Source organism: Drosophila subpulchrella, chromosome 3L, assembly GCF_014743375.2.
Source record: "Drosophila subpulchrella strain 33 F10 #4 breed RU33 chromosome 3L, RU_Dsub_v1.1 Primary Assembly, whole genome shotgun sequence".
In the NCBI taxonomy this organism is placed as follows: Eukaryota; Metazoa; Arthropoda; class Insecta; order Diptera; family Drosophilidae; genus Drosophila; species Drosophila subpulchrella.
The window spans coordinates 14,112,561-14,125,401 of NC_050612.1; the positions used below are offsets into that span (position 1 = coordinate 14,112,561).

Below are 12,841 nucleotides of genomic sequence, written 5' to 3' on the forward strand. Positions count from 1 at the left end.
AAAAAAATTGGAAATGATCTGGTAACAGAATATTTTGACATTATAATACAAAGTTTTTCTAAAGTTAAGATTTTTTAAAAAAATATTCCAAAACCTATATTTACTGTCCTCACTACAGATGAGATATGAATAGTTTTTAAGTTGTAGCTTTTTTATCTCTGTGTTTTGGCCGCCTCACTACAACAAAATGTTACGCAGTAAAAGGCAGTGGCGTTTTTTGTTGTTCCTTGGATTTTGCAATCTACAAAAAATAACAGCCAAACAGCAACCACAGTTAAATGGGCAAATAATTAATTGGTTTTGTGTTTTTATTGAATGATTTCTTAAGTATTTATGATAAAAGTTTCACAGGCTTAACCTTAGATCCGAATAAGCGGGCCATTCAAAATTTGTTTTGTTTAAAGTTTTATGCCAAGTTTTTATGCGAAAAGCGGCGCAAGACTACTGATTTTTTATGCATTTGTTAATTTTGTTTTCGAAGGTGTGAAGTTGATTGTTATGTATGGATTGTGTGATGGAGATCAAGCGAAATGCGGTTTCCTTGGGAACAGTATAAAGTAAGAGACTCCGCCGATGGAAATTAAAGATATGCCCACAATTATTGATTGCCTCAATTAAGAGCGGCATGACTTCTTCTTGTGCCCAATTGCGGTAGCCAACAGTTCGTATAACATTTTAATGAATAATATTCGCTTGCTAATGGGTGAAAGAGTGCCGGAGTACTTAATCAACAACAAGAGGAGAAAAGTTGTGCAAGTTGTGCCAGTTGCACTTGCAACACCACCGGCAGCAACTTCATGCAGAAACTTCTGCAACACGTTTTGCCTGCCGGGCCAAGTTGATTTCAAAATAATGAGTTAATAAACTGCAAGAAGAAAGACCGAAGGGGAAAGATGATATGCGCCTGCAAAGTGTCAAATAACTCAAAATGTCACAGCAAATGCAAAAACAAATGGAAAGTCATTTTTCCCCCCAGCTGCGGACATGTTTATGTTGTTAGGGAGCAGCCAACTCGTTTCACTGCACATGGTGAGTAATAATCTTTTTTTTTCGACTTATCAATTACAAAAGTTGGAAGGAATTTAAGAAAATGCGACCATTGTTGGGTGAAATAAATTTGTGGTTGAATGCGATAGTATAAAAGTTTGGTTTTTAAGATAAGAAACTAGAACAAACTCTCAAAAAATATACATTTGTATATATAAATATACAAAATAATTTTTTTTGAGTAGATAACTTTTCTAATCAATAGAATAAAGCCATTGACTCCAAATTTTTAAAGATCATTGGGAATACTTTTTTAAACTAAAACCAATCATAATGCACAAAATATTTTTTAAATCTAATTTTGTATTGAACTGAGTTCCAAGACAAATGCTTTTTTACCTAGTACATGTAAATATACCTGTAACATATAGCTGTCATCTTTTTAAAATCCCATTAAAACGGTCGTTACCAAAGTTAAGCCCTCTTATTGCTCCAAATTGGAAAAGAAAAACTGTTTAGCACCGTTTATAAAATACGATGGGCAAAACCTTTTTTTTTTTATGTGAATGGTCTTAGTACTTAAACTAAGTTTGCCATTTTTTTCTAGCCCCGCTGCTCATTATTCATGCTCATCGGCGCTGCCATGTGGCTATAATGCAATCTTGGCGAGCTTGGCCAACACTTTAAGCGCTCATTTGGCCGGGCAACCCGCAGAGCGGCTGCTGTTCCGCCCCCTTTTGTCCCCCGCCCACCGCCCTACGCCCATGTGCTTGACCCTCAGGGTTTTTGCATTTCCAACTAATTCCCCGGCAGCTCGTCGTCTATAAATCTCACTCGGAGTGCAGGCTAATGAGGCCCGAGGGTGTGTTTTGGCAGCAAATTAACTCATTGCCACTCACAGCTCGCAGTTCTTCATCTTCCTCGCCGATCTGCCTTCTAATTTGAATGGATTGCACTTGGAAAAAACTCACAATCGATTTGGAAAGGTAGATGTTGTTAAAAATAAAAATGTTTTAATAAAATGTTAAGGTTCAACAGAAAAATAGGTTCAACTGATGGTAAAAGGCGGAAGTAATCTAATACCAAGTTTCAAATCAATCCCATAATTCCTTCAGTGTACATCTGACATTGAATACTGCCGTCTGCGAATGCAAATCACCAGCTGGTGAATCTAAAAATATTCAAGATATTTGTTTGGCCGCAGACATCGCCTTAATTAGACTTGTTATGACTGGTCAGTTTTGCAATTTGCAATTAAAACTATGCACCCGAGTGCTTCGATGGATCGTCTGGCACTGTAAGTGGAATTGGAAGCGATTTGCGGAGTCTGGTGCCCCACACGCGTTGAGATTCGAAATGGCATCGGATTCGATGGGGCTGGCTTTGAAGGCTGGTTACCAGATCGAATGGGATCGAATGAGCTATTGGTTAGCCATGCTCTATGAAGAGTGGTTTCTGAACGGGTTCTACTGACTTTATAAATCATTTTATCGGCTTTAAAGTGTGCAAAGCCGGACTTATCTGAGTTACAATTTTAAATGATCTTCACATTCCTTGCGGCTTTCATATCTTTAGTAGTCAAAAAATAATTTATAAGTTTAGTCTTAGTTTAGTTTGCGGTTGATACCGTTTTATTAATTTTGGAAAGACCTCTGCAATAATGAATATATATTAAAATTGAATTCCATATCCTCTTTGCATACCTAAGGCTTTGAAATCCTTGAAAACTGCCAAAACTGCTGTCACATTGAAGAACACTTTTATCCATTCAATTTCTAAGGCTCAAAGAAAGTCCTGACCGGTAAACCTCTGAGAAATCCACTCAAACAACAGAACTCTGTCTAATTCAATCGAAAGGCTTCAGCTCAGCCCGGATCAACTTTAACCTTCAACTTGAAGTCTCTGGCAGAGAACAAAGCCGGAGAAAAAGAAAAGAAGCTAACCCAGCAAACACTTGATTCACTTCATGGCCCAGGCCAAACAACAAACAAAAACACAATGTTCCCTATGTATTCGAATCGCTTCTGTTGTTGCTGTAGTTGTTCTTGTTGTCTGCTTGTTAACAAATTTCAAAGTAAAATATTTCTGGGAATTCTTGCCAACACACCGACACACAGTAGAAATAACCCAGTACACGGAAGAAATCTTGAATCGATTTTTTGTGAGACATAAGGTTTTAAGATTAATATTACCCATCAAAAGGTAACTTTTTTTGGGTCCAAAATACATTGTTAAATTAATAAGATATTATTAACTGGAAAAACCTATTTATAAGACAAAATATATATTATTTTTCTCAGTGCATTAACAGACAAACAAAGCGCATGTGCCGACATCCCCAAAACCTCTGGTCAACCCCCTCCTTTTCCACATATGTACAAGTTTGTATTTGCGCATGCGCAATGAAAAGAGCGCAGAAAATGCGAAGAAGAAGCTTTTTGGGATTGCGCAAGCGCAACATAAGAAGCAGAACAAGTAGGAATAAGATGAGGTTTTCGAAACAAAGATACCCTTTTAATTTATACTTTAAAAGATACTTTAATTTAATTCAATTTAAGCTAAAGATAATAAAAATGGCAAAACATGATTAAAATATGATGGCTGTAATCTTTATGATATCCATATATGTATATTTCAAAACAGCCAAGACAATTTAGATAATACCCATTAAAATAATAAAAAATGTTAATAAAAATTTAATTAAAATGAGTTCACATTGGTATTTCGCATATGCCGTGTAAGACAATGAAGAGGAAGGACCGGGCGGACTCTGGAATTTTTATGGCATTTCACATGGTTCAAGCTCACACTTACACATCCACCCCCCCACCAGACTCACACACAGATACTAAAGCAACCGAGTAGTGTGTGATCATCACAAAAGACTTCCATTGTCTCTTCGGGAGATTTTATGGTGGAAGAAAGGAAGGAAAGACGGACGGGCAGGGGTCTACATGCATTTTCCACTGCAATCGTCGGCGCGACATGTAAATTAGTGCAAAGTATTTGCATTTTAATGCAAAGACAACAACAATGCCGCAACAGCCACAACAAAAACAAACTCAATTTGAACAGAAAATTGCAATTAATGCAATTTGCATTGTAAATTGCTGCTAAAAAGGGAACCCTTTAAAAGTTGGCGACATTAAAGCGACAATACGGAAAAAGGTAAATGCGATTTGTGAAATTGCAGCCATTCCAATGAAAGAGATGAGATGGTCATAAGATAAACCTCAAGTGATCAAAGAAGCCGCCTTAATCGAGATTGTACGAAAAAGTTGTAAGGGCAATGGGCAGAGTCTTACTAATGGAGCATTATTTCAAGGGAAGTTAATTGGGAAAAGGTTTGGTTTTAATAATAATGACTGTTATACATTTCGAAAAACCAAGCAAAAGAACTAGGTAATGATTGTTTTGTAAAAATGTTCTTCGACTTCATAAATTTTAAATTCCAAAAAAGGGAAAATATTAGATATTATTTACCATATATGTATCTGATACCTGTTTTGTACAAATATTTTTTTCTTCGTTTTCAATAGTAAAAAGTTCTTATAAAGAGGGTCCACCAAATATTAGGTTCCACATTGCATTAACTTTTTTAAGGATCCCCAAACAAGTGAAACCTTTAGTTAACGGCAATTTTAATTGCCTTACTTAAAATTTACCTAAAAAACTGCAGCTATTTCCACTTCCAGATCGACGACCGGTTGTTTTATTGCAGCTCCAATTATTTTCAAAATTTCCTTTATCCTTAGCGCTGCCTGTGCCACCGATCTGGCTGTTGGTATTGTTGTTGTTAATATTGCCGGTACCGCCGATTATAAAGCTCGTGGTCTGAGTGTTGTTGTTGTTCGTATTGAAGTTGTTGGTGCGATTGCCACTCGAAGAGCGGTTGGTTAGTGGGAACATGGCATGTATCTTTTGTGGTTCGTTGCCTGCCTCATGTATGTATCCGTATCTTGGTGGGCACTGGTGTATGTATCTGTATCTGAATCTGTAGCTGGATGGATGTAGTTCCAGCTGCGAATCCTTTCAAGTCGATTTTGTCCAGCTTCTTCGGCCAAATTCCTCGCTTGTTCTGCCCTTCTTTTGGCACTTTTGGCAGCACGTACTTTTGTGGATTTTTCCTTTATGCTTTTTCGTTCAATTCGTTTTCGAAATACATCTACAGAGCCGGTGAGGGATGCTTTACGAAAAAAAGCACACTTGTTTAAATTTATTATTTTAATTTTCTTCGCACTTTACGATTAATGAGTTTTCGTTTCGTTATCTGAGTTTTTGTGCAAAGAGTTTTTCTGATTTATAAGTAATTATATAGTTTTAATGAATTCAAATTTGATTCTTTATTTTTATTTTTCTTCTTTATTTTATTTTGAATTTAAAAATAAACCTTTAATAAACCTTCTTTAAATATTTTAAAAAACACTAAAATATTCCAACAAACATTTTTTAGAATTTGGAAATATTATGAGCTTGTCAATATTTTTAAAGAAACTTAAATCTTCTAAGAGATAAACATTTTGTGTATTTTGGGAATGTTATGAGTTTGTCAATTGAGGTACTTGCTTAGCCACAAAATTTTTAAAAATAAAAAACTTTCTTTAAAATAGCACATCTAAAAGGTTTGCATACAATGGCGAAACTTGTGTAAGTTTCATTACCTCGATTAAAGGTTTTTTAATGGTTATCTAATCTCCTGTTGTCTTAACCTGTGAGTCAACTGGAACACTTAGAATTTCGCCATGTAAACATTAAGAACCTTTGCACATTTTTCAGCCGAAACAAAATTCCTAGACAATGACACACACACACAAAGTCGTATTTAAACTCAGGTAAATAAATTACATTTATCCGCACTGTGGTCACATTACGCATACGTCACTTGGGAGCTTGGCTTAATTTATCGATTTTTGCCCATTTTCCAGGGAAACTTGTCACGTTTTGCGATTTGAAACCGTATCCAGAGTGGCGAATGGGAAAATGCCGGTTGATCGATCGCGAGTCGTGAAGATTTCCCGATCGGAGGCCCTTTTTTTCCGATTCACATGCGGTACGCTTGCGCGAGCTTTGAAGTGAGTTTCGAAACTGAGCGCAAAAAGCCAGAAAAGTGCCGGAGAACCGGAGAGAAGAGTCTTTGGGTAGCACAAGTAGTCTCCACTCTGAGCCAGCTGAGAGCACAACTCTCCGCAACTCTCCACTCATACCGGTTTTTCCGTACCGCCCTCTCTATCCCAGCGATACGCGATCTCAGCACGGCGCTCGCCGCTTATCAGTTCCACTATCACTATCACTCTTTTTTCAATTTGCGCCGAGGAAATTCATTCACGCTTCGTTGTCGTTGAATTTGTATTTATTTTTGTATACCCATTACTTGTGGAGGGAAGGGGTGTGCTGCTTATAATGCAAGTCTGCTTATAGGGTGCTGATTCCAATCTGTAAAATAAGTTCATCTTTTGTAAGACCTCAAGGATCTCAGAGATCTGAAGAGCTACAGCCTCCAATTTTGGTATGTGGGCGTTTATTAATAGTAGAATTAAGACCTACCCATTTGGGCACTTAAACCCGTAAAGGATTTAGGAACCCAAAGGTTTTACTTAGCAAACTTCTTGTGTGGCTGAAAAAGGTATCTTTTAGTCGCTACACCTAAAAACAATGTATACCACTTGTGGATTTTGTATTTGTTCTTCATGCGTTTTGACTGATTGAGGTGCTGACTGCTGCAATTGCCGCTTATCGCGGTGTCAGTCCGAAATAGAAAACACAAAAGCCAGGGTAAGGGTCTAGTGTCTTCTCTTCCCCCACTCTTTAGGTTCATACAATTCTTTACTTCCAGCTACCCGGTGACGCAAGCGTACGTGCCTCTTATACCTCATTAACCCAGGAGATACTTTCCCCGGTGCAGGAGTTTTCTTCTAGATAAGGGAGACATTTCTTGCGAGGGAGTGTGCCAGGATGTTGTCCCTCTGATTGGTGTCCGAGATTTGTGGAAATTGCTTTTCAATAGAGTCATCGCTCACACATACCTTGAGTACTTAAAAAGGTCTAGAGAATGTATAAACGGAAATGAAAACCGAAAGATGTTGTCGAGGGTCTTCGAAATGTGTTTGTGCCGCTATAGATAGTTTCTTAAATTCACCTGTTATGGGATCTTTAAAAAATAAATTAAAAGAATGCATTTAAAAATTGCATTCAATATAAAGTATGAATTTTATAATACACAGTTTTTGTTGTGTTTTAGAGTTAACTGATCAGTGTTTTGGCAGGAATAATGCTAAAGAAGATTTGAATGAGAAGTGTAATACCTCGTTGATCTTTTTATTATATTACCAATTCATTTGCATTTAAACATAGAAATTCCTAATTTTTGCCATTTTTCGAAAAAAAAATTGTAATTGGTGTATTTTTTAACAAATAAATTATTCTTAATTTTATGAAGAACATGAAAATGAATTTTAAGCTTCTCAAAACAATCGGTCTTTCGGTCTAAACTATGATTAAAAAAAAAAATGTGAACGTTTGCATAACCGGTGTGTCGCTGTTTTCAAGAACCCAATAGCCGTGCCCCTATTTATAAACACTGTTGCAACGCTTCAAACTTCATCAGCAATATCAGCTTCATTGCCACCAATTCTGGTAGCTTTCCAGCCCATTACCAATCACTCTGCGGTTGCCCAAGCCACAAACATTTCGATAAGCGAAAGCCGGCCACCGTTTCAATTACATTAGAATTAATCTAGTCATTACGAGGGAAAAGAAAAAGAGCACGGGGCTCACGTAATAAAATGTTACCGCTGGGAGTTGACAACAGTAATAGTTTGTAATCGCCCAAATGTTCCAAAGTTGGGACCAATCCCCATAGACCCTCAGTCGATTTCGTGTTGAGCCCCCAAATGAGCTAATACCTTTGACACAATCTTGATTAATGGGCATCGATAAGGGGAGCGGGACGAGGTAGAATTAGAAGTTGAGCCATCTGGTTCAAGTTTTCCTTTATTTTGTTTGAAGAAATCTGTGCTAGGCAAAAATCTAAAAACGACGTTTAATTGCAAGCATTTATAAGATAACAATGTCATAAATATTATAAGAGATTAGATTGCAACACGAAAGAAATATATAAATAATTGGACATAGTATTTGTCTGTTAAAATTAGGGCAGAGATTATTTTGGAATAGTTAAAGATTGGGGTTTTTAAATTCTGCTATTTTTCTAAAATTCCCATCTACAATACCTCAATCACCACAAATAAATTACCCGGTAAGTATGCTCCCATTACACCCAGAAAAAAAAGAACGAAAAAAATCAAGAACATTTTTCATGAAATGCGAACAATCCGTTCTCCATTTTTAGTTCTCACATTTCGAACGTTTGTTCACGAAAATCGAACGGTGTTGGTAACAATTTCTACCGACGAACAACTTGGTTCCAAATTGCGAAAAATGTTCTCAGATATCGAACGCCGTTCATGAAAAAGCTGCGATAGACGCGATAAAGTCTATCGAAATCGATAAACTATCAACATCGTTCATAAAAACATGTATGTAGGTCTAGTGTCCCAATTGTCCGTACTCGAAAAATTCGCTCGGTGGTCCAGCTGCTAGAGCGTCCGCCTCCGACACATGGTAGCACAGGTTCGAGTCCGCGAGAAGACGGTTGTGAATTGTAAGTTTTATTAAAATATTATTTCTAATGTTTATATGTACTTCTATCAATAAATAATTACTTTGTCATCAGCAAAATAACCAAAATACATTAAATTCTACCAATAACAAAACATAAGATGGGAAATTAAATAAATCTCTACCAGGCGTCCAGAAAGTCTAGCATGATGTACACAAACCTCATTTTTTTTAGATTTTTATGTTCTCAGGTTAAGCCCGAAATGTTCTTAAACTGACACCATTCGTTCGGAACCCGACCTAAAGTTTCGGTCACATTTTACGAACGACCGTTCATGAACTGTCAACAAACGGGCTCACGCACTTTTTGACAACGTTTGGTCTTGATTTTTGAACGTTTCGAACGGATTTTTTTCTGGGTGTATCTTTCAGACTTTAAGTCCCAGGAATCCCTTGCGGGCAGCAATTTCATTATCGCAGCCTAAGGAACTAACTACAGGGTTCAACTCATAAATATTGAGAGAGCAATTGGGGATTCAAATTCAAGTGCAACGTCGATTGTGGGAATCGCCGACTGGCGATTTATCGAACACACAAAATGCATTCGCATTCGCCGGTGCGTGCGCGGTAATTTTATGGGGCTCCTATCTGAATCTGCGACTGGGTCGGAGTCCCGAGATCCATTCCAATAAATAGTTGGCCGTCCGAGGAGTCCATGCTGGGCCCACGGGCTACAAAGTTGCATTTGCGACTGCATTCGGGATGGAGTTTCAGTTGGAGTCTGCGCCCCGTATCCGTCAGATGCAGATACAGTTGAACTTCTCTAACAAGAACATTCTTTTGTACAATATTTTAAAATCAAATAATAATTTATGTGCCTTAATAAATAGAGAAGGAAAGCAAAATTTATAATATAAACTATTATAACATAGAAGGTTTATCTTTGATCTTAAATTAAAATACTAAATCTTCTTAGATATGGAAATAAATTAATATAGATCTTTTAGAAATGTTAACTTATTAAATATAAATCCGATGGTAATACACCACTTATATTTTGAGTGACACAGTAATCTAATAATTTTTTCTCCACCTACATATTATTACAACCAAAGGATAAACTACTGTACTTCCCAGCCGGTTTGCAGTCTGTTGTCCATTCATGGCAACTACCGTTTGGGTCTTTTGTTTGACTTTGTCTTGCGGCCGTCAGTCCGGGTCTATTTGTAGATACAAGCCACCAACAGCTCCTCCATCCTCGAAGCCCCCTTTCTTCGCCTCTGTGGATCTTTCTCTTGGCGGTGTGTGCTTAGGCTCTTCTGTAGAAGAGCTATACCTGTTCGTAGACGCGTCTTCGGAGCGCTCTTAGCTTTGCCTCGGCCACCGCGCTCGTTCTGGGCACAATCTCAAGTGTTTTTTAAAAGTTTTCCAGCGATAAGCCATGTAACTTTATGGCCCATCCACTCGCATATCCGATGCCCCGGCCGCTGCAGCTTCATCATCATCATCATCCATCCTAGTTCGCCATGGTCGTGTGGTGTGGTTCGCTTTGGTGTGATCATGATGTATATGATTCATGACTTTTCACTTTTCCGCACAAAAACACATGCACAACACTGCCTGATCCGCGAAAATGCAGCACAATGGGGTTAAAATAGGAAATCTTAGAATTTATTTGAAATCTTTTAAAGTCTACTGGAGCCTTTTTATTTTCTATAAGCAGCTGTCAATCTCTAAGATAATTTTTTAAGGATCTGCAATACTTGTCTCTTAAGAGACAATCTCTTTAAATCGAATCATTCTTATGACTAAAAAAACAACTTGTTGATGATATTAACATTAGAAACACCATCACAATTTAGTACCTACTAAAAATTTATTAAAAATAAGCTCAAATTAAGGTTGCCGCTTTGATACGACTGTAAAAATTAACGTCAAATGCATTTTAAGTAGGAGCCCAACTAGAGAAGTATGATCTCATGCCGAAAATGGTTGAACACATTTTAATGGCACCAGTCAGCGAAACCACCCACTATGCAAACATTGACGAGGCTGACACTTAACCCTTAGCATAAATTCTCATCAGCTTTGTGGCCGTTGAGCATTTTGCCATTGGAGTGGCACGTAAATTACTGTGACATTGCACTTTGCAGCATCATTTGGCAATTTGTTGAACACTTTTGTTGCTCTTGCCGCCCGGTTGGCTGTGCCAGTTTATTGATTAGTTTTAAATTAAAATGGAAGTCAACAGCACGAGCATAAATCTTGGCCAATTTTCTTATTAGAAACTGTCAATGTCAGCGAGTTTTCACCCCGAGGATCTACTCGGTCATATGCTAACCAATTGGGAGATGGATAAACGCGGTGAATATATATCCATTTGGATGATTTATGACCCGGGCCGGCTTGTTAAACATCTGTGTGAAATGGGCAAAGTCTGGCCACTTGTTTGGCTTTCACTGGCTTTGTTTACTCTATTGCCAATCGAATTGTATACACTTAAAAAAATGTACACAAGAAGGACTTCCTATTTATGAGTGTGCAATCTTAATTTTCAAACCATTTATGTTTTTAAAATATTTCTTACTTTAAGAACACCGATAAATAATATCACTTCGTTAATATGCTGTTTTTGTTTATATTTGAAGAATCACTGATAATATAAATATTCCAACTTTTATAAGCTAGCTATCTATTTCTCATAATGTTTAACCGAAAGAGTTCCTATATTCTTCATATTTATTTATCATGTTGAAACGAAACAAACAATAAACAAAATAATTTCAAATTCAACTTTCAATTCAATTATGAATATAATATATAAATAATAATGACCCTATCTGTTAATTCGCGAAAAAAAAGTCCGACTTTTAAAATTGTTTTAATTATTACATTTTGACTGTGTTTCTACCAAAATGTACACTATTTCTGTATCACATGATATATAACAGTTGTACGATCTATATCTTGGGACCTCTTTTGTTCGAGTGTTTATAAACTTCCCCACGGCCAATGGAAGTTTGTTAGTTTTTCGGCCGAGGATACTGCTGATGATGTTGCAGTTGGAGATTGGGGATTGGGGATCTAGGGGACCTGTGGGTCTTTTGGACTTGGGGGGAGCTGGATGTGGAAGTGCTGGGGGTCAGCCGCCGCCTCGCGGGCTGCCTTTCTAATGGCGAGCAGAGCGAAATGGGTCCGCTGCGAGTGGGTCATTAAAACGGTGCGCCTGTTTGCATGTCCGGTAATGAAGGATTGTAAATGAGTTTAATGCCCTGCTGCATTGATGGATTACCTTCCCAGCAAGAAGAAATCACCAGAGAAATCGCCGATGTGATCAATATAAAAATCAAGTTTTGTTTACAATTTGCAGTTAATGAAGTAGTTTTGGGTCTACAGGTCATGGCACTTGATTTAACGATTTTTTTAAGGCCTAGCCAAAAAGGGGTTAACAATCTTGGCGGTTAAAAAATAAAGTGTAGAATCAAATAAACTCTTTGGGTTTTTAGAAATCAGTTCCCTAGTTAAGGAATAGGTATACCTGATATCTGGTATATCTGATCTTCTTTAATTTCTCGGTACTCACCACTTTCTGCGGCACTCAAACACTTGGCGGCCATCTCCTCGTTGAGTTCCTCGGCGGGGTTACCCTCGCCGGAGTCCAAAACACAGCTCACACTGGCCGATCCCCAGTCGAGGGCACTTACTCCATCGCTGGACATCATGGATATATCCATTGGGGGCACTGAAGTTCCCCTCAAAGTGCTGGTTCCACTGATACCCCCGCTGGCCGAATCTCCACCGCCCAAAGAGGAGTACTTGAGGTCCAGCGAGGAGTTCATAGATCCTCCGTACAAGGAACTGGTCAAGGAGGCGCAGGTGGAGTCGAAGCTCCGATTGCTGGCTCTACGCTTTTCCGGAGTGGCATAAACGGGTTCCGCCTCCTTTCTGGGCGTGGCACACTCAGAATATCCAGGCAAAACAGAGTTCGAAGACACCTCACTGGTCAGGGAACTATTAAGAGCTCCATAAACCGAGGTCATCATGATATCGTTGCGATTGAAACTCGGCTGCCAGAAGTCCTCCTCCACATTTCCCGAGTCCACGAGATCCGAAGACTCCTCCTCTTCATTCTGCTCCTGCAACTGCTCCTCAGCCACCAGTTCGTCCAGGTAATCGGCCTCCAGAAGACGCGACTCATCGATCATGGCAATGGTGTCGTCCAGATTCTCCAGGCCCT

The 12,841-nt window shown here is 38.3% G+C and overlaps 1 protein-coding gene across 4 annotated transcripts in view; it reads right to left on the minus strand.

The window, feature by feature from the left end:
* Nucleotides 1-6,058, minus strand: part of LOC119554034 (protein TANC2) — a 53,473-nt gene extending 47,415 nt beyond the window's left edge. For 2 of the 4 annotated variants that reach the window (XM_037864756.1, XM_037864752.1), the window contains exons 1-2: nt 5,833-6,058; nt 4,653-5,173 (exon numbers count right to left, since the gene is read on the minus strand). In XM_037864756.1, coding sequence (XP_037720684.1) covers nt 4,653-4,896 — 244 coding nt within the window. In that variant the 5' untranslated portion in view covers nt 4,897-5,173; nt 5,833-6,058. Of the gene's footprint in view, nt 1-4,652; nt 5,193-5,832 lie in introns of all 4 variants that reach the window. The other 2 variants (XM_037864755.1, XM_037864753.1) reach the window with 2 other exon arrangements.
* Nucleotides 6,059-12,841: the final 6,783 nt, after the last annotated feature.